This window comes from Schistocerca piceifrons, chromosome 1 (genome assembly GCF_021461385.2).
Source record: "Schistocerca piceifrons isolate TAMUIC-IGC-003096 chromosome 1, iqSchPice1.1, whole genome shotgun sequence".
NCBI lineage: Eukaryota > Metazoa > Arthropoda > Insecta > Orthoptera > Acrididae > Schistocerca > Schistocerca piceifrons.
Genome location: NC_060138.1, coordinates 279,961,017 through 279,984,375, shown reverse-complemented (window position 1 = coordinate 279,984,375; position 23,359 = coordinate 279,961,017). Strand labels below are relative to the sequence as shown.

General features: G+C 37.8%; 1 protein-coding gene across 1 annotated transcript; it reads right to left on the bottom strand.

Annotated features, from left to right (window-relative positions):
- Positions 1-667: 667 nt before the first annotated feature.
- LOC124783567 (tRNA (uracil-5-)-methyltransferase homolog A-like) lies at positions 668-23,306 on the bottom strand. The gene is made up of 11 exons (XM_047254032.1): positions 23,234-23,306; positions 22,575-22,925; positions 17,324-17,494; positions 16,970-17,116; positions 10,660-10,852; positions 9,937-10,064; positions 9,256-9,506; positions 3,408-3,639; positions 2,269-2,461; positions 1,834-2,169; positions 668-1,554 (listed from the first exon to the last, which is right to left on the bottom strand). The coding sequence occupies exons 2-11, from the start codon at positions 22,902-22,904 to the stop codon at positions 854-856; spliced, it is 2,682 nt and encodes an 893-aa protein (XP_047109988.1). The 5' UTR covers positions 22,905-22,925; positions 23,234-23,306; the 3' UTR covers positions 668-853.
- Positions 23,307-23,359: the final 53 nt, after the last annotated feature.

Genomic DNA, 23,359 nt, shown 5'->3' with positions numbered 1-23,359 from the left:
AGTGTTTGGATATCTGTCAAAGCTCATGTAGGCTTAATGACATCCATTCCCTCCCATATTAAAACTTTGAATTCCTTCCGTACTTAGTTTGTAGTGTATAGCCTACCACAAAAATCTCGCCATCAAAACTAATTTCTTCACATCTTATCTACTGTCTAGTTATCACTGTTGGATGTTGATTACCATCAGTTTATAAAACTTTGTATTGGTATCTTCTAAATTAACTTCCACTAAAAGCACCCATCATTCAAATTTGCTCATTTAATAAACATCTACAGCCCTTGAGTATGGTGCATAATAGTAACTAAAACTGCACACTTTCTATAATTTTAGCTTTCCAACATTGAACATTCACCAAATTAGATGAGCTCTGCAAGTATCCAAGCAATCACAGGAACAAATAAGATGGTAGAAGACTGAAATCTTCATTAGGAACATATACTATTTCACAATACCAATTCTGATCCTGATCTAAGCAGGCATACAATTTATTGCTTAAGCACCCACCAACTTTGATTAAAATTATTTATCCAAGGTGAATACCACACTCAAATTTTTAGAGAAAGTTGCACCCCGTGGACAATAAGTTAACATTTCTAGTACTACTAATACAGCACGTCACATTCAAATAAATGTGTCTTTGGCAGAATAAATGGCAAACACTGACTCTTTTCACATTCATTTATTAAAAATTTGTGATACATCTTGGGCCACAGGGACAGAAAGAACTGACACAAATCAATGACATTAAAAGAAAACATTACAAATATCATACAAAACAAATTCATCGGCTTTAAACACTCAAATATTGCACAGCTAAGTGCTCGTTACCAGAAGATACATCTAACTGTATTCATCTTCTACCACCTCTGCCTCCCCCTCTTCCACCAGCACCTCTACTACCACGGCGACCTCTTGTGTCACGACCACCTCTCTTGCCGCCACTTCTACTACCTTTGAAAGGAATTCCACTGCTAGTTGATTGTGCACTATGGTACTGAGGATACAATGGCTGTGGAGTAAATGCAGCTGCCCCAACAAGACCACGAGTAAGACCAGCTCTGTAAGCCATTTCTTCTCTTTCTAACATGGTTGCTGCAGTTACTGCAGCAGGGCCTCCAGCCAACAGTGGACGGACATTACGCCCTCCCATGCGAGGAGAAAAGGAGGAGTCAATTGCATCCTCAACATCACGGCGGAAATCTGAGTATCGACTCAAGGTCAACTCATCTGAAGAAAAATCAAGCCCACGTCGAGGGTCAGGACCTCTTCTGCCACCATGGTACGCACTTTGTGTTAGCGGTGGGGGCAGATAATCACGTTCCAGCAATGGTGTTGGGCCATACCCATCGTCATACATGTCACGAGCACGGAGGGGGCGCCCATAGTCACGAGGATGATCCAATAATCCAGGGGCTGATGGATAAGGTCTTGGTGCCATGCCTCTGGCAACAGGAACAGACCGCATACCACCTCTCATTCCTCCCCTCATACCACGCATTGAAGGGCCACCAATTGGCATCATGCCGGGCATGCCTCCACGCATTCGTCCACCTGAATAAAAGGAATTCTTTTTAAAAAAATAAGGACAGTATCTTAAGTTAATGTCTCAGAAAATGTCCAATTAAGATTTGAATGAAAAACTGTAGAAGAACTCAAAGCTTCAAGTAAATTTCAACCACATGAAGCTCTGCTTATCTTCACTTGCTCTCTGCACCTTACGTACAAAACTAGCTATTTAAAAACAAGTCTTGCCTTGGAAAAGGTGCACATCACATTTAGCAAAATATGCAATTATAGATGCGTACAAACAGGGAAAATAGAAAATCTCACCTCTTCCTCGTCCCATCATGCCAACTTTCAGACCACCACGTCCTGTGCGACCACGCAAAGGTTTACGCACTCCTCTTGGAATAGGATGTTTTGCCTTGGGTAGAGTGGCAGGATCAACTCGTTCCAACAACATTGCCATCTGAGCATGCATAGTATGTGGAACTACGTCCACTGGAATAGTGCGAGTTGGCACAAATGGATGTCCTGTCATACCATTCTTCCCCGCTGGACAACAGAGGTCAAGGAAGTTGCGTATTGGAGCCTTATGATTGGAACACACATAAATAAGCTTCTGCACATTTTCCATCTTCCTTAGTTGTTGCATCACTTTTTGATCTGAAACCCAAAAGATGCATTATTTATAATATGCTTCACAAATATAGACAAGAAACTAACAATGAACACTGAAACCATTCTAAATATTATTGTACTAACTCAATCCAGTTCTTGGAGGATCCAAAATTGGTACAACATGTTTTCCAGTTATTTTGGGTTCCAGAGTAGGTAATGCATCTTCAGCGCGACCAGCAATAAATTCACAATTTGTAATTTCATTGATTTCTGCATTCTTTTTGGCATCCTCAATATTCTGCTCAAGGTATTCTATGCCAAACACCTGTCCACATTTCTGAAAACAAAAATGAAGTTACAGATTTTTAGATCCATGTAACAAAATTCAAAAGTAAATTAATAATATCCAAACCTGTAATACATTCAAAACTACACCCATTCAGCAGCTTTAATGCCAAAGGTATTTCGTATGAGCAATTTGTTTCAAAGAAATTTCTCTTCACACTCAGTATATTAAGCTCTGGCAACCAGTTATGTTTCTCTTTATTAGCTGCACATTTTGTACACTATAAACACCACTTCCGCCAATATATTTGGCCAATAGCATTTATTCTGACACTTATTGAATTCTGACCCTTCACTAATCAATTACTTTATTCCGGAAATTGATAACCTTCAATTGAGGAAACGCATGCACTACATGTCAAGTCTGCAAAATACAGTTGCAATTTTTCAAATAAACATACAAAAGCACATGGGTATCAGCACTTGTGAGTGTAAGGCAAAGATCCAAGTGAGAGACTATCAATATTTTTTCTTCATAAGTGCTCAAGAAATTGTGGTATAAATTGACGGAACACATAATGTGCTTTAGTCTGCAGACAAGAAGCAAAATATTCTTATTTAAAGTCAATATACGGATTAAGTTATGAGCTTGATGTGGAAGAAAGTAAGTATTTAGCCAATGTAAAGCAAGTGGCAGCTGCAATCTAAATTCCACAAGAAAAATAACTTTAGTCTCAAAACTTTTATTTTAGATACAGTCAACTTTTATTCAGAAGGAATAACAAGACATCTATTTAGCACTGTTAATTTAATCACTGAAGGAAATACAATGGATGCTTAACATTCTTGACAGTTCCTTTCTCTACAAATAGCTATTACTTTCTCCCTAGGTAAAACAAATAAAGTCAATACAAAATTAGAATTTTATTCAGCTATACAATATTCTGTATAAAACTCAGAATCTTAGCAACATTACAATAGTAATTTACAGTACGTACCTTTGCAATGCACAAACCAATGCCACCAGTTCCACAACAAAGGTCCAACACAGTTGTCTCTTCAGTGGGTTCGACAAGTTCTATGATAGCAGAATATAACACCTCTCCACCCTTTGTATTTACTTGGAAGTACGAGGAGGGTGATAAACGAAATGTTAGATCAAGCATTACTTCCTCCAGGTGTGTCTTGCCATAAAGGTGGTCCATATCTGGTAGTGGCACTCCAATTAACCTAAAGAGGAGATACTTTGTTTACTGTTGTTCAGTTAAAGATTCCAGGAACATTTTTTTCTTACTCAAATATCTTTTACATTTTACTGTAATGTAAGCAATAGCAGTCTATATTCCAAACTGCCTTTGTATCTTATTTGCGGGCAATTTTCTTCTTATGTTAAATACGTAGCTCCAAACATCCTATCCAACCAACTTAATGGCATATATTTATTTGCCCATCTTTAAGCATTTACACTCAATCGATGTCATAAATAATGTACGATTTACATATTAAGAAATATAACTATTGAGAGGTATCACACAAAGCTAAAGTATACATTTAAAAAGAACATAACATAATTATGGAATACATTTGATGCAAAGATATCCCATGTAACTAAAGCGTGCATTTTAAAGAATGTGCATAATAAAAGAATACATTTCATACATAAGGATTTCTCCACATGTTTAACACTTAAATGTGGAACTACAGAGACAAAAACCTTAGGATGAGGTACAAACAAAGTTGCAAATTGTTTCACAAGTCAGGTCTATTTTTGAAGAGTTTGTAACTGTTAAAGTTTTCTTTTATGTACAAAAGGCAGCTGAATATAAAAAGAGAAGGGACTGTCATTAACTGTAATTCTTTGAAGTATGACCTACATGATATGTTATTTTTGGTAATCCCAGAGATGCTCCTGATGGCTTTCTTCTGCCAAATAAAAATTTTCCTGGACCATGGAGAATTACCCAATAGAAGAATACCATAGCTAATATGGCAATGAAAGAATGCATAATAGGAATTAATCATCAGGCTTTCAGAAACACAGGTTAGTACCGTATTTACTCGAATCTAAGCCGCACTTTTTTTCCGGTTTCTGTAATCCAAAAAACCGCCTGCGGCTTAGAATCGAGTGCAAAGCAAGCGGGAGTTCTGAAAAATGTTGGTGGGTGCCGCCACAACTAACTTCTGCCGTCGAATATATGTAGCGCCACACAGGCATGCTTTGTAGGCACAAAGATAAATAGTGGCACCAAAATCTCTGCGTCAGTAAATAAATTAAAAAAGTGGAAGACGAGCCTTTTTCCTCCGCCCAGAGTTTCGACCACTGCATTTTGGTACATTATCCAACGAAGTAAATACAAATTCTGTATTGTTGATCTTCGAATGTAGCAGCATTTCAATGTACTACGAAAATCCGACTGGCGACTGGCAAGACTGTTTGGGATGTTTGTCAATATGGCCAACTCTACGTTCTGAATTTTTTCCTACCTGTGAGAAGAGATGGTTGCTAATAGGAGCTTTTATGAATTGTGAATCACATGTAGTATTCTCTTCGCCACAAGATTAATACGAATATAAACATTTTGCCATGTATTTTTTCGTGTTTGCTACTATCTCATTTAAATCCTGTCTGCCTAATAAACTACGAAACTAGAGTGAGACAACAGCAAACGCGGAAGAATATACATATCATGTCATGTTTATATTCATATTATTCTTATGCCTGATAGTGATACAGTCAAAAATGAAGCACGGCAACTGACTAGATTTTTAAATCTAAGAGGACTAATTTCTGTGCAGAATGTAATGAACTAAAGAGGCGCCTGAAAAGATTTTGGAATGGAGAAAAATTTTCGCTAAAATTTCGTTCAGAACATCATACGCAGTCTGTTATTTGGTTCTTGTTGATCATTATCAAAGAAAGCAGTAGTGTAAGTAACAACAAATGTTTCGCTAATGAGACTACTCCTCTCTATTTTTTATTTGTAAGCGGCAGTAGCGCGCACAAAAGCAAGCCACGCCGCGAGCGGCGACAGGCTGTAAACACACACTATCAGAATGCGACAAACAATGCATGACACAGTGCAGTAATGCATTTTCAGCTTGGAGTGACGTAAACACCTATAACAAAGAGAACGGCACTTATCAGATCAAAGAAAAATAAGCAATCAATTCAAACCAGACGAAGCACGTGAAAAAGGAAGGATATCTGTATAAATACGGACGGAGCGCGTGACGTGTAGCAATGGCTACCTGGTAAACTGTAACTGCTAAGCTTACGACTCTAACCAAACTACTGCAGCTGTATCGTCATTCATTCGACCTAAATTGTGTCTCATATTACAACTAGATGAACTTTTGTTTCGATTTGGAGGTGCGACCAAAAACTTTTCTCGCCCCTTGAATTTCGAGTCTCAAATTTCAGGTGCAGCTTAGATTCGGGAAAATTTTTTTTCCTTGATTTCGAGTCTCATTTTTCAGGTGCGGCTTAGATTCGAGTAAATACGGTGATTTTTTTAGTAGATAACTCACGAAACCTTTAGAGATGTCTGTGTGACTGCCAGGTTAATTTCGTATCTAAGTATATGCCAAGAAGTTTGGTAGAAGTGTACTCAATATCAGCATTGGATAAGCTGAAGGACATATTTACAGTCTTTTCATAATTAATAGCTAAATCATTTGCTTCGAACAATATATTGGATAATCTGAGAAAATCATTACTTTGCTCCTCCACTTAATGTCCTCCTCTGAATTGATGAAAGTTTTATCATCAGCGTAAAGCACAGATTTGCATGGCATATTGCTGGGCACATCATCATTCAGTAACTGACTTTTGACCGTTGTAGCTTACAGTTTGCTTTCTGTTACTGAGATATAATTTCCATAGGAAAGGCAGTCCCCTAACACCACATGAATGGTAGGCATTAATAGGTAATTTAAATGGTGTGCTCAATTAGACATAAACAAGGAACATTATCATTAAATTCATATAGCAATCATGTTACACAGATCTGAGTGACATTCTTAAAATGGAAATTTATTCGAAGCACATAAAGTACAGCTTACTGTATATTATGAACTGGTAGGCTCGCAATACAACTCACAAGCAAAAAATATGTTACGTGCTACAGACCTCCATTTATATGCCCTTGTAATCAGTGGTTGTACTCCATTCACCCTTAGTTCAACCCAAATGTAAATAAACACATTGAGGGATTGCACACACTGAGCAATGCTACTGAAAGAGCCCACTAATGCTTTATATTCTTTACAGTCCAGTATGTAAAAAATGTTTTTGCCATCTATGTGATTCCCCCATTCCAAACCTCACTGATAAATGCTTCCCCTGTTCAATCTGATGAGTCTATGGGATCTAGTCATGTTAGGAACTGGGAGAAGCTGCTCATTTATTCAGCTAAAAGCAAAAAATCATTTAAGGTTTTTAAAAATCTGTTGATACTGATTGCACAAATAACTGCTGTATTTTGTATGCATGTCCAGTGCATTAATGGGCAGAAAGTTTAATAACACAAATGAACAGTCCAAACCCAGCACAAAAAGCAAACAAAGTATTTTAACAGGGACCTGGAAATCTATAACAAAAATCTTATCTTTTGCACCACAAGCACTGCAGACTTCTCCTGGCCAAAAAATACATTTCAAGTGAGGCCCACAACCAGTATCAAATCAGGGATGTTACTAACCAACCAGAAAATATGATTTATCAAAACAATTCCACTAACATATACTGTAAGTCAGTGCCCAAAAAGAGTTAGATCCCAAATCAGTGCCCATTTTCTTTGCTGTAGTAAATTACTGTTTGGATGTGTAAATCTACAAAGATGACTTCACATTAACTTACATTTCATTGGGATGATGAACAAGGGTGAATGAATTTAATATGAATTTAAGTCTTGTAACTTTCACTTCAAAATTTGAAAGTAGGGACATTAACATTTATCTGTTTAACAAGAAAAACAGCCAGGCAATTCTTCCAAACTACACTATGCTTTGTAACTAAAGGCCATTCTAAGTGTAGTTAATGAAAGATGACGAAATGATATTGAAATACAGACGAAGCACTTCGTTGGGAGATTTTTGCAGATGGAAAATTTAAGAGATACCTGGGGGTCATCTTATAAACAACGAAAATTTGACTTGGTAATAAAGACCTGCAGTGAGGAAAATGTTTCAATCTTGGTGCACTTAGCCGCAAATGGTTAGGGAAGAGTCAAGTGAAGAAAGTTGCAACAACCATGTTCAAGAGTGCCATGGTAAAGATTTCACAAAGGGTGCAGAGGATGGAATCAGCTCAATGTGCTTCTGAAAGTACTTAAACTGCCATATCTTTTAATTATTATGATTTTCCCTAAGATTTGGAAATTAAATTTTCAGTAATTAAGTTACATGTATCTCCAGAAAGGTTCCAGCAATATACACCAAGCCTCTCCAAAGCAATCATGCGATCTTTTCATTGTGATTAGCACAGTTTGAAAGGTACTGAAAGTAGAATAAGCATAAATGCTTTTCCTAATACTACTTTACCTAATCTCATTCAATGTTGGTACAAAATGCCTGTAACAGTGACGACAACTCATCAGAATTAATTTCTGAAAATTTAATTGGACATATAAATGTACTCACAAAACAGCAGCTAAAAACGTAAAAATTATTAAAGTCTGCAAGCTTTTGGAGCCACTGGATCCTCCTGGCAGAAGGGTTGAAGGGGAAGCAGGAGGATGAAGTAAAAGGATTGGTGAGGCTTAGGAGGAACAGGTAGAATTCTAAATCACCACCCAGAACAGGGGAGACTTACGGGATGGGATGAGAAGCAAAGTTCTTTCCTTCTCATCCTGTCCAGTAAGTCTCCCTGACATGGTCTGGGATGATTTTTCCACAAATTCCCCTTTCAATAAATCTCACCAGTCCTTTTACTTTACCCTCTTCCTTCTCTTCAACCCTTCTGCCAGGAGCCACTGGCCCCAAAAGCTTGCAAACATTAAAACATTATGTGTGTTTTCCTGCCACCATTTGACAAGTAGATTTCTTATCTATCCAATTATATTTATTAACTTGTAATACTAAAAGTTATCATGTGAAAAATGCTTCCCTATTCACCTCTTTCACCCCTCCAAGGAGTATTATACAAGCACACACATCCATCTTCAGATAATAAGATGTAATAGTGGCATAGTAGATGAAGTTTTTTGTGATGGTTTTGTTATCTGCCCAATTCAAGAAATTTAGACTAGAAATTTAAAACCGATTACCTTTATTAGGTGCAGATCAATAAGCATGATGCAAAAAATTGTTCATCACAGAAATTAAGATAACCTTCACTTGTTGGCCTATCTTGGCACACAAGATATAACAAAGGCAGAAGATTATCACACATACAAGTAGCAATTTTAAACTTATGGATGGGGCTTATTAGATTTTAGACTTTAAAGGACTACGAAACATGAACAAGTTATTTTTAGAAAATGCTAATTTCATTTTCCTAACTGAACTATGCCCCGTATCCTTGTGTGAAGACAATCTTGGCAACAAAAATCAAGAGAGAAGTAAAATCAGTATAAACAAAGAATGTGAAAGCCAACATTCCTCAGTAATATATCAAATCTGTACTCTACACACCAGTGATCACGCAGCTTAATTTTGGCACCTGTACTAAATTTACAATGGACTGTATATATACTGCAAGCTTTGATACAACAGGAAATTACAAACCTAATAAAATAGTAACTGAAGCAGCTACATTAACTGTGCTTCAAACAACTTTCAATGCAGTGACATGTGCCACACAATAATATTCATATTAGATCAGAAAGATGGTTAATATGAACTTACTTCTCAGTGAACTTCTGAAAATACAATGAAGTAACATTGCAAGCTCGTCCCTCTCCGTTGACAAAGTAGTCACGGATGTCATCCTTCATCTTTGTTAGCTCCTCTTCACTAAGTTGTTGGGGATGAGCCACAACAACAATCATCATCTCACCACTGCTTGTCACTCTTACAACAAGGTGTCTCCAATAACCTTGTCGTTGTTCAATACTAAATGGTTCTTTATCTGATTTGCGAATATAATCTTGGAACAGCTGGTATTGTGGGAGGGGTGAAAAAATCCGATTAGGTTTCATTATCCATGTAACATGCACAAAATTTTAATGAAATTTAATGTAGCAGCAACTACTTTTTAATTTAAATTCTACCATTACTATTACATTTTACTACTTAAAATAGAACTATAGTACCGTTCAGAAGTCACGTTGAAAACAGCTCTGTATCAAAATGAGCATCTTATATTAAACAACCATTCAAAGTGATCTGGTTGCATGCAAAACAATTAATTGTCCCTATGTTTGCAAAATATACACATGCTGCAACTCCAACATGTGGATTTACACAGCAGCTAAGTACTTTTACAAAAGGCGATATTTATGTATTGATCATCACGAGACCAGGAGCGGGCTGTTTCGAGAATACACCCCCACAGCCTGGCTGCTCGGTGATGCTTAAGACTCCTACCTTAACAGCCTCTCTCATTTGGTCAGGCAAATGTTTTAGCGAATCTGCTGGTCCAACCCCCATAGAGCCGTCCTTGTAGTTCTCCAGACGGCACCCCACCGTGCGCTCTTGCGTGTCGGGGTTTAGCCCTAGACCGTGACAGGTGCAAGCAAGCACGTAGCATGTCCATTAGCCGAGCACTGGCACAAGACCGGGCTCAATTTTTGTAAACAAAAAGGAGCCGGTCCTGGACAACTTACTTACAACAAAATGTTCATTTCACATTGGTAAATACATAAAGTCCACATTAGGTGGACCAAATCTCATGATACACATACTGTAATGACACAAAGAAAGATATTTCACATTTCGATTGTCTTAATAATCACAGCAGCCCATTAAAAATGAGCCAACAGGAAAAAAATTTACAATTTCTGAATCAAACTGAAGTTTTCCACACTTCGATATTTGCAATATCTACAAAAAATTTACCGTTAAAACATCAATTGCACACAATATATGATGTTCATACTTCGATTAAAGTGTGCTGATGAGATCAAACAAGAATTTTTAAAACTTGTTTAAATGCAACATACGGATAATTCCCTCTTCAAGTTCAAGTACTGTAAAATTATTGAAGGAATCCTTTAGCTTTAGTATTTGGCTCAAGGAATTCCATGTAGGTATAAAGTTTTGAGTATGAATGGGAGCCACAGACATTACTTGGTAATTAGCTATACTTACCAATACGGAACTCGCATTTGTTTCGGTATGCATCTGTAACAGGTGAAGGACGAATTTCATCTAGTTGAAAGACAAGCCCATCATGCTTCTCCCTCTGTTGTTCAGCCCAGCCTGCCAGCTCTGGGTTGCGCCGGACAATTAGGTCCCCAAGTCTAGTTGCCATTGCCTTCAACTCTTCAGTCTTCTTTTTTAACTGTAAGTGGAAATTATCCTTTTTCTTCATGTTGTTCAAATGGAGGTCACAGCATAAAGGAGCACTTGGTTTAATGTGACTGGTGATATTTAAGACTGAGCACAAGCACCATACAGACAAAAACACATGGAAATTTGTGACAACTCCTAAAGGACAACCCTTACATTTAAAAGGTACAAGGGTATTTCAGGAACGAAAAAACTGATTTAGAAAAAACTATTTTTCACAAAAGGAGACTTGATGCTTACAAATCCCCAACAATATCAATACACTTGTCTCAGACAACTGTTTTCTATACTTTATGCAAAGAAGTGGTGTTTGAGCCGCTTTCCAACAAATTCTTTGACCTCATTGTTGAACTTTTCTCCACATAATGCCTCCTCAGGGAATAAAGCATATGTCAATCTTTTTTGAAAAGGGTCAGCTTACATGTCAGATTTTTCTTAAGCCTGCACTGGCTTGTCTCCTTGTGCCATTGCATCAGTTCTTTTAGACACTTTGCACTTGTTTGTGTATTGAAGCTTGTTAGAGAAAACATTATGAACAGTGATAGCAATTACTTCAAGTTTTACCATGTGTGTTTCTTCATAAATAATTAAGTGAACGTAGGTTTCAAATGAAGGAGTTGACATTTTAACTGGCAAGCTCATCTGTCACTAGTTCGACTGAAGTGTTCTACCCACTTGGAAATTTCAATAGTTCACACAGTATACGATATTAATTATCTGACAACAGCTTTTCTCCAGTTTTCAAATCAGAAAACAAAACCCAATCACTGACTGATACTCAACTAATACAAAAACTTACAGTTGACATCGTTCAATGCAATGTAGACATTATAAATGAAACCAATTTTATCCATCACCCCTTCCTAGTTCATCCCAGTAACACCAATCACAAAACCACTACAAACTCATTTCGTCAGTTTGTCTAATTACTAAACATCTCTTACAGTTAAGCAATTTTTCCACATTCAAACTTTTTAGCAGATTACAACTGTTCTGCACTGGGGCACAAACTTGGACCTTTCATAAGCAAGAGCATAAACAATGATCTGGCTTCACACCTTCACCTCTGCAAGATCCTCTTCTCCCTCTCATCAACTTTTAATTGTAAACACAGACACATACCACCACCACCACCACCACCACCACCACCTTTTAGAGGACAGCTGCTGTTTCCATAAACACGGGACAAAACCTCCCCAACATGCACATGCAGGACCCCTCATTGAGAGATATTCAAATTAAGAAAATTAATTTTGAGCATCCTCAGTAAGACTTATCATTCAAATAATGAATTCTGATTTAATTATAATCCATTTCAAAATACTGACAGTTATACAGTAATATTTCCTACTTCTTACAGTTGAGTTACTGTAAACGACACAGCCAGAAAAAATACCACTTCCACATTACATAGTGAAGTTGTATCTTAGATATTTAAATTGTGTAGAATACAGAGGCAGTAACATTTTTAGAGGTGTAAAGTTTTACCAAGGTCTAAAAGTTTATTATTTTAATTACTACTTTGAAGGTTTTAGTTTATCATCCTAGAATGCATTCACAATCTCTTACCCATCAACTGCCTCTGATTTTTATCCACATGAACATAATTCCACAAATTCCACGTGTGGTCTTTTCTTGTACACAACTGGGTAATAGTATTTGAATTAATTTTAAATACTGAGGGGAAGAATTGAATAAAATATCACCTTGTGCTAGGTTAGGATACTGGAAAATGGATACAGTGTACATCAAAAGAAGGAAAGAAATCCACCAAGATGGAAACTGAAGCTACATGTGAGACTGCAACACTCAAGTGTCAGATACAGGTATAACTGGATCCAATCTACCACCACTGCCATCTGATTCAACCGAATACTTACCACCATTCAACTGTGATAGTTTTCTTAGTGGTGGGAGAGAGAAGATATCCTGCGAAGCATTACACTAAATGCCTCCTTTGACAACTACTTACAACATCCCACTCATCTTACCAAGAACATCCCACTCATAAAAGAATTAAACTGGACCAAATCACAAGACCACATGACGAATTACACACAAACTGGCATCAGTGACACTGAAGTAGTTGTAACAACAATGATTAACACAGTACAGAAGAACAAATATGAAGAAAGATTTACATGTTCATTAAATTACACACACATCAGCAATAAGGTCAAGTGGCACCAAAGTTTAGTGTCCAGCTACAGATGGGATAGGAACTGAAATTCAGGGTAACAAAACAGAAGAAATGCTTGGCTCTTTTCAAATGACCATTTACAAACCATGGAAAACCTAGTAGTATTGCCCTATTTAATTATCTACAACTACGAAGATAAGTGAAACAGATATTAGTGCCAGTGGCATAGACAAATAGCTGAAGCATTTACAACTAAAAGCTCAGGGACAGAGAAATGGAGATTTGTGACTAGTTTGAGTATTCCTGTGGGGGGAAGGGGGCAGGGCAGGAAAGAGTGATCAGACCCTTGGTCAAGTTGTATACAAATGACACAGCAGACAATACTAACCTCAGGTTTCCATGGATGATGCAGTTGTCTAACTGTGCACATTATCAGATCTTGTTAAGATTTCAAAATAATGCCAAAACAGGCAACTCACTCATTTTGACTGCCATGCAAGGGATAGGATGCAAGCAGCACCTGTCCCCTGCAGCACTAGCACTATTAACAGCACTTCCACACTTCAGCAGAAGTGGAACTCACACAAGGCACTAAAAATCACTCAAACACTGTTCATACAACTGAAATTGTATAACATTGAAGTGCAACAAAGTAACACAGCAAACAACTATGGCTAATTGAAACAGTATTAACTGCAAACAACTATGGCTAATTGAAACAGTATTATTAGCTAGCTGAAGTTGGCTAAAGCAAAAAGTGAATGATTATAGGCTGAAGCAATCTGACTTACAACTCAGGACTAGAGAGTGCTCTGCCAACTGCAATTTGAACACACTGTACCTCATGACTACACTATCAATTCAAATAGCGAGGTTTAGAGATACGAAATTAATGACCACAGACTCAATTCTATGTAAAGCAGTTGCCAGACTCCTTCACTGGTAGAATACTAGTGTGCACCTGCACACACGCGACCCTTTCTGGAATAGTGCAAGTGTGTGGGACTGTAAATAGGATGAACAGGGGATAGCAAACATATACAGTGAAACTTATACACAATGTTTTTAAAGGCACTATGAATTTGGAACACTGTATGGAGGAAAACACTTTAAAGAGGAAGACTTCCCGTTGAGAATTATAAAAATAGCCAAATTCTACAGACAATTCACTACAGAAAACCACAACAAATGGTAAAGATTAAATCAATTCCAGAATGAGATTTTCACTCTGCAGTGGAGTGTGCGCTGATATGAAACTTCCTGGCAGATTAAAACTGTGTGGCCGACCAAGACTCGAACTCGGGACCTTTGCCTTTCGCGGGCAAAGGTCCCGAGTTCGAGTCTCGGTCAGGCACACAGTTTTAATCTGCCAGGAAGTTTCATATCAGCGCACACTCCGCTGCAGAGTGAAAATCTCATTCTGGAAACATCCCCCAGGCTAGCCATGTCTCCGCAGTATCCTTTCTTTCAGGAGTGCTAGTTCTGCAAGGTTTGCAGGACAGCTTCTGCAAAGTTTGGAAGGTAGGAGACGAGATACTGGCAGAAGTAAAGCTGTGAGGACTGGGCATGAGTCGTGCTTCGGTAGCTCAGATGGTAGAGCACTTGCCCACGAAAGGCAAAGGTCCCGAGTTCGAGTCTCGGTCGGGCACACAGTTTTAATCTGCCAGGAAATTTCATTAAATAAATTGCTGCAAACAATTGCTTTTAATAATGAAGTTGTAAAATACAACTTCAAAATCTCACAAATATCTATTTATTGGCACACTCAAAATAATCAAAAACTAATAAAAAAACTAAGCACCACATACAAAATGCTGTATAAACGTACATTTAAGGTCTGTGAGGTTGTGTGTGCTACCGCTGCTTTTTAAATGTTTCTATGCTCCACACTGATCCTTATACCTTAGGTGAGTACCCGCCTTTCCGTTATTCTACATATTGTTCCATCCCAGAATTTCCATTATTGTTACAAATTTAGATAAAATATCCCTGAGCAAACAAGTGTCTTCACATAAAAAACCGTTGAGCCATAATTCAGAACAATAACAATTCTGTGCTACCTATGTAAGAGAACAACTACTTTAAAAAATAGGAGCATTGAGTTCTCACTTGTCAGAAATTCTTAATTTAAATGAACAACTTTACAAAAAACCACTCATTTCCTTTCCATTTTCAACCATTATCCCATCTAAAGAGCATGTGCAGATTGATTCGCACCAGGAATATGCCACGTGCATTAATTGGTCAATGTGAAAAAGAGTGCAGTTCCGAACATGAACACTGTGTGCACCTCAGGTGTACCGTGTAATAGGGGTACAACGTTAACACACTTTACAGATGCTTACCATTTGCTCTCAAAAATCTACACCAGTGATAAATGATATAAGGAGGGAAATAACTGGTTAGGGTACAAAAATACAAGCATTATGCCGAGGAAATTTTTGAACATAGGAAACTTCAGCATTGTGCATATGGGCCTTTTGTTGGAAGCAGAAAAGATGGACATAACAGAAGAAAATACATCGACAAATGTTATAAAGAGGTTTCACTTTAAGACAGGCAAACCATCCCATGATAGCCTACTTAGAAAGTTTCTAGACTAAGAACACAGTGTTAACACCCTGCAAATCAATCCCTCTGATCTAGAAGAGAAGCTCAGGCTAGTAACAGCCCATACAGAAGCTTTACTTGTGCTCCCTATATGAATGGAATGGGAAAAAACTTTCAAACCAGTTTACAGAGCAGATATGGATTGGCAATAGTGCAAGGTGGGAAATTACATGATGAAGTTAACCAACTTTCCATGTGCATGCATGGAAAGGAAGTGGTGTTTCAAACCCATGCAGGAAGCAACTTTCATCTGACCTGCTGAACAGAGAATTTAAAAGCATTTTGATAGCACTTTGTCTACTTGCCCTTTAACTGAACTTTAAACTAGCTATGCCACAAACCAGCACCTCTAATTTCGTATTCACATTCACTGGTTTTACGAACTCTCAGTATCAACCAGTCAGATCTCATTTAATACTACAGACCACCCTACCAACAACCTACATTTCAAAAACTCCTATATGCAAAAGCAATATTGTCAGTATTAAATTCTGTTTGCACATGTAAGTCAAATGCCACATCATTATACCATGGGACAAAACTTACACCTGGTATCAATAGGTTCAGCCGACTCCATTCCTGAAAAGAACTATAGTAACGAAACATAAGACCCCTCTTGGTGACAATTTTGGAAAGTGAGAGGAAGATCCCACTTCCCATTTCAGCACCAGAAACAATATTGGAAGAACTGAGGAGTAAAGGGGACTATTCACCAAATAGTAGAAGTGATGAGTTGATGGTTGCAAAATGAAAACTTGGACAAATCCTTTAGCGCACACGCACGCACGCACGCACGCACGCACGCACACACACACACACACACACACACACACACACACACACACACAGAGAGAGAGAGAGAGAGAGAGAGAGAGAGAGAGAGAGAGAGAGAGAGAGAGAGAAGCTGTAGGGGGTCTATATGTGGTTAGGTGTATGAATGCCTACGGTAGTCCAAAGAATTGGTCTTAAAGCCAGCATTTTCATTCTTTTATTTTGTTTGCCTATCAACGACTCTACAATTCAGTCAGTGGCCCCTTTACTCTTAGATTATTGTATAAGTGCTTTCCTTGTCATAGATAAAATCTCTACACAGATGGTCAGATGGAATTTAAGTAATAATGTCAAGTGTTGGGAATTTTTTACTGCTGACCAATAGAACCGACAAGTTATTTAAATGCATGCATATGCAGCAGTCTCACAACTAACTCAGAGCCAAAGAAATAGCCCTTAACACACTAATAGGCAAGGATTACAAAATTTTCCATCAATATATGCAGAAGATATCTCCTCTTGCACTGCTTATTACTACCAATGAATTGTTGCACCACTCACCAAACATAAGTTTACTTTGTAACTCACCTGCTCCTCATATGGAATGTTGTGATAGGGAATGGTTGCCATTAACACACGTTCTTCAACAGACAGATCAAGCTTTGCTTTTTTAGCATCACTATCATCACCTGTACTATCTTCAGGTTTTCTTTTTTGAGCATCTGTTGTAACAATCTGCAAAACAAAGTATTTCTTCTTTTAACTTGGGCACAAAAATACAGTTAATTTTGTGTATAGTTCTGATTCATTCTTTACCTGAAATTTCTTAACAAAACACTGTGCCACATGCATATTAGTAGCAAATCTTCACTTTTAGCTACATTGCAAGTATATTCACAAATTAGAGTTATAAACTTCTGTTAAAGGTCTAAGAGTACTTACACTGCACGTTAACGTTTTGCGTTTCCATGTATACTTATGCAAAGCCTTCTGTGCTCGGTGCTGCTCTTCTGGTGTATTGAATGTAAGGTGAAGCCATGGATTTCCTCTCTTAGGACATCGCACATAACTCAGAGCTAACCCAAGCTCTTCTTTTACTAACTTCTTGAATTCCTGCAGAAAAAATTATTTTTGAGATAGTCCAAAGTGAAGAAGGTTATGCTTAACAAAGTGCTTTTCCATTCCATACGCACAAACATTAAAAAGGCATATCTTCAGCCATTTATGAAAATTAATTTTAAAAATATTGTGCTGAATTTTCTTGCACCTCTATTACTGTCTAAATCTATTCACACCAGTGCCATGTGTCAATGATTAGGTAAACTGACGATAAAAAGGAAAATTTTCCATTCACAGCAGCAGCTAGAGTCCACACAGTATACAGTGGCCAATGCACAATAACCAATTTTCAGCCAAAGCACACAAATTCATTTGTTCAGTAGAATGCGATCAGTGTTTCCAACCTTTCCAAGATTTTACTGGAACTATTCTGTTTAAAAAAAATTCATTTTTGCACAACTCAAAGCTTTATATGCCATGTTCATAATTCATAGTCATTTTTTAATGGTAATAGGTATTGTGATATTTGCATGGAACTAAGGTACTATGTGAAATTTGAAAAGTTAGAAATGAAAGATAGCATTAAACAGGAATTTGTTTGGTGTGTATTATACAATGCCTAGCTGTGTATGAAATTTAGCTGACGTACTGGATTTTTCTGTAGACTTGGGTGGAGGTCTCTGTCGCCAAGCTGGAGAAAATTAATCTGATTTAGCACCCTCATTTGTCATGAAGCACCAGCAACACCACAGTTAAACACTCAACATTCCAATGTTTCATAAATGGTTTGAAATATCAAAATGAGATTTTGGCAATTATAGTACAAAACCAGGAAAGTACTTTACCATATAGTTATTATCTACCATGTTACTCCAACTACTGACTTGCAATGAAAATTTAATTCTAAGGGCCATCGATATCTGGTGAAACAAGATATGCTATCGGTTTTGGAACAATGGAAGTGTAGACTCTCACATTTAAATTGTAGTGAGTGTGTACTTCTTCATAAGCTACCTACCAACCTTACTTTTCCTGAGCTCCTCACTCAAAAATTTCAGGTTTAACTCAAAATTCACCACTCAACACTTCTCTGAAAGCTATTAATGGGTAACAAGACATGTAAAAATAAATATCTTCATTTACAGCAGAATTCTTTTCAGATACTAACCAAAGCAGAGGTGACATGAATGGTGAACAAGCAAGTGCAGGTGTGGAGGGGCTCCACTTATTTAGAAAAAATGTGAGCACAGGTTTCAGTTTAAATTGGCACTTCCCCTCCAGCACCTGCCAGTAACCTCAATGGTACCGCTTTCCCCATGTGTGCACTGCCAATTGTTTACTGGCAATGCTATACTGTATAGACTAACAGATGAATCATTCCAGTTAGCTTGAGAGAGAAACTGCTTACTTGATTTGGTCTGTTTTGCTTCCACACTTTTCTTTTCCATATCAGTGTTTTCCTGTTCTGGAGGGAAAATGCAGCTAATTTCATGGAATAATTATAAAAAAAATTGGCTCTGAGCACTATGGGACTTAACATCTATGGTCATCAGTCCCCTAGAACTTAGAGAACTACTTAAACTTAACTAACCTAAGGACAGCACACAACACCCAGCCATCACGAGGCAGAGAAAATCCCAGACCCCGCCGGGAATCGAACCCGGGCGTGGGAAGCGAGAACGCTACCGCACGACCATGAGATGCGTGCGAATAATTATAAACACGAACCTTGCCAAGGCAGAGTGGCTTTCATTCCTTCCAGGTACATCCATAATGCAGGTGACCTGGAGAGGCTACTACCCTACAATTTTTCTGCCCTTTTAACATTAGGCCACATGGTGTTGCTGTGTTGGTGTTTTAAACAGCTGAAAGGAGCAAGCTCCCTCAAGAGCACAAAGCTCTTTTGTATGGCTCAATGATGGCATATGCTTGAGTCAAATATCCTAGAGGTTCAAGTCCCCCTACCATTCTAGTTCCAGCAGGGGAAAACGCAGGAGAACAAAACTTACATTTTAAGCATCAGAGCAAGCAATGTTAGATCACTTAATCACATCCATCTACATCTATACTCCGCTAGCCACCAAGCGGTGTGTGGTGGAGGGCACAAGAAATTGTGAAAAGTTGAACATTTGTGATGTGCATAGTTTTTTTTATGTATAAACCACGTACATCATTCTTCCATAGCTTTTAGGACATCTCACCGTACCACAATATACCTACAAAATAAAATCCTATGATGTAGTTAAGAGTATATGACGCCCCTAACACGAGATGCTTAAAAATTAGTTTCTTAGGGTCGACAGAAGCGTCCGATCCCACGCGTCGGCTTTGACCCGTGACGTAAGGGTGTTGTGTGTGACGTCATGACGGCGCGGAGACCAAGAGATGAATACACCAAGCAGATTCAGAAGGATGTAAGTTACAGTAAGTACTGTGAGATGATGAAGCTTGCTCAGGATAGAGTAGCATGGAGAGCTGCATCAAACCAGTCTCAGGACTGAAGACGACGACGACGACAGTTGTACTTAGAGCAATTATTTTATCATATTCCACACAGATAAAGAATGCAAATAAGGAAGTAGTTCTTGGCAAACTATCATTTCAAAATTAGATTCCACAGCTTGAGGTACCATAAAATTTTGCTAAGGGGCGACTGACAGACTTTTTCAATTCGTACTCTGCAATATTGTTACGTAGCATTTCCAACAGCTTTACATCTACACAGCACTGCAAAAAGCTAGTAGAATGGAATTCAAATTTCTTGCAAAAAAATAAAAAGTAAAAACAGTTGCTTGTGTAGCTTACACCGGAATAAAGGACAATAAATTTCATGACTATTTCAAAATGCGAAAAAATTAACATGGTTGTCTGTGAGGCAAAGAAACTGTACAACTGACAGTGTATATTCTACTCTAGGAATAAATATGAAGCCATGTGGGGAGTTAAAACGATAAAACACTGTATGCTGCCCGTCTAAAATTTAGCATAGAATGGCATTCTATAAACTTAAGATGTAAACACAAATTAAGAAACAACTCCAGGCCTAGAGGAAGTACTAGACATGTGCCTTGCGATCGAAAAACACTTTCACAGAAGGCAGATTTGTAAAATTCTGCTACAGCTGTCATTATATTTGAAACAAAATATTTAGTACAAAACTACTGACCAAATTTGCCTACTTGGTCAGCTCCAAGTCAATGTTTACGTATGTTTGTACTTATATAGCATTAAGAGATCTTACACTGTCATAAAAGGAAAAGGACATCAGAGACTACACCAGCAGCATCGGAATTTCATAAACCATACTAAAATGGGTCATTCCGCTCTAATTGCACATTTTTAAGTCCTAATGCACTCTGAAGTACCTGATATTCAGCTTTTCATGTGGTATTCGTGATACCAATTTTCTTGGAGGTCCAGTACTGTATTCTCATGTTTGGTTCTTTATTATGGTATAACGTTATTCGCCCCAGAAAATGAAAATTTGCAATTTAAATTGAATGAGGTTGAAAGTAGCCAATAGTAACGTGGAAATATAAAATTGAAACTCATACCTTATTTTGGTATGAGAATGTATATTAATTCACTTGGTCACAGAAATCTGTTTTGATTTCATTTGATGTGGGAGCTATAAACGAAGACACGAAACATTTACACAGGTCACGTGGGGAAGGACACCCCCCCCCCCCCACTATAACTGCATGCGCAAATCTGGCAGCTTTGGCACGCCAGAAAAATTTTCACGGGTAGCTTGTGGCTACTTGCTGCTACTGCTCGTACAGCAAACAGCCACGCTTCAAGTAACCAGAAGCGGGAGGAAGGCACTGCGCATACGTGAATTCAGCTCTGCGCATGAGCCCACTGCCAACTGCTCATATGAACTGATTAAGTAAGTCACTGTCCACTGAAAACTTGTGCATGGTTTATCTTAGTAACAGCATCAACAATGACAATTTGAGTCACGTACGGGGCCAAAGGTTATCTCATATGGAATTAGCCTTTCTTGTATTTATCTAGATATGATTACAAATTTTAGGTTCAATTGTTTATCAGCTATTCTATAAGTTATGTATCCGACTTTAAAAAGCAGCTTTGTACTCCAAATTAACATTTTCTGTAATCATTTTTGTGTGGTGCACAACACTTTTCATGCAGGCCACAGAGCCTTTATAACTTGTACGAAGACATGTTAGTGTAGCTGCTAAGTAATGCTTTTGATTGCAAAATGAGCCCTTTCCTTGTAAGACAATGAGTCACTCAAAACTAAACTTCATTACTCAACTGCAATTAATGAGCAATGTCAACAGAAAATGTCAAGTATGATGACTAGACAAGACATTTCATAACAGGGCTCTAAAAATTGCAGAAGTGTCTTCGAACCCTGTAACGAATGGACTAGCCATGTATTTCTGCAAATATATTATAACAGCCCTGATAAAGTGAATGATATAATGGAAATTTCTCCCCAACAACACAAGTTTGCCCAGCTACCAATGCAAATTAATCTGCACAGGTACAAATAAAATACTGGAAACAATTTGTAGTGTCAAAATACGTACTTTTCCTTGTGTACCTTATTTCAGAATTCTGACAATGAGAAATTCTGGACACGCTGCCTGTAATTTAACATTTCCATAGTTTTATGCTTCAGATGAGGTCAACCACACTCAGCAAATGTAACTTTTTTTACAAAACATTTCCAGGTTAAACATTCATCAGTAACTGACTTTCCATTGCAATTCAATTCTTACTGACAATACCCATGTATGACTACAGTTGGCTGATATAAAATAGTTTCCCTATAGCATCAGGTTCATTCTATGTATTACTTAAATCTGACAAAAGGATCTAACTGTACATTTTCATACCTGCTTGAACATTCAAAATTTAACATTTGATTGTAATTGGAATATCGAAAATCTCATAATGCTTCAACAGTGAAACATAACCTAGCACGATGTTAATAAATTAACCATTGCTACAACTAAACGTGAAAAAAATTGAATAAATGTGGTGCACGCAACAAACAAAAGAGGAGCCTTGTTACATTTCAAATCAATAACTACAACACGTTCCTAAGACTCCGTGATCAAATCGAATTTACAATTAATTATCAGTATAAATATATACATACCCCTAACGGACAAAATCTTGGTAGACCGCTCACTTTAATTTTGTAAGTGCCCGAAACTTTCATAGGCTCTTTATCCTCATTATCGACTTCCCCGTCGGCGTCACCTTCGCCATTAACCTTGGCTGCTTCAGCTTCCTTCTCATCATCACCAGTTTTACTTTCTTCAGTGGCGGCTTGTTTTTCCTTTTCTGAGCTAGATTCTTCTTTGGGAGTTTTCATTTCAACTTCCCCATTAGCTGCTGGGGCTGATTCAGATGCTGGCTGAGCCGGAGTTTGATTTCCGCCCTCATCCACATCCATTGGCTCCGTTTTAATGGTTGCAGCAGCCATTTTGTGTGAATCGTCACAAAGCTACGCCGCAACACGAAAAGTATATAAATTTATTAACTACAACCATATGTTAATTCATATGTCCACAATTAGCCACAGTAATGCAAGGAAACGTATTATATTTCCATAAAACTTATAACTTCTCACTTACTCTACAACAACGCCCGATCTCAAGCACCGGCACTTTACACGCCTCTAAATAATGTTTCAATTCGGTATTAGAGTTAACTAATTAATACTAAGCAAATAAATGCTGATCTGTACGTTGAATGCAACAAACTTAACTACAAAATTTCAATAGAACCACCAATAACGCCTCCAGTACTTACCACCGCAGTTCCCACTTCACTCTACGCGCAAACGTTCGCCAGCAAAGAGTTGCAACAGCGCAAGACCAATGGCGTCGTAACCAAATATCGATTTGTGCCAAAGATTATATATTCCTTAATTTCATT

Coding starts and splice junctions, on each gene's coding strand:
- LOC124783567 (XM_047254032.1), bottom strand. CDS start 22,904: ATGGCTGCTGCAACCATTAAAACGGAGCCAATGGATGTGGATGAGGGC. Junction 10,853..16,969: donor ACATTCCATATGAGGAGCAG/GTGAGTTACAAA, acceptor TTCCACTTACAG/TTAAAAAAGAAGACTGAAGA. Junction 2,462..3,407: donor TTGGTTTGTGCATTGCAAAG/GTACGTACTGTA, acceptor TTTTGTTTTCAG/AAATGTGGACAGGTGTTTGG.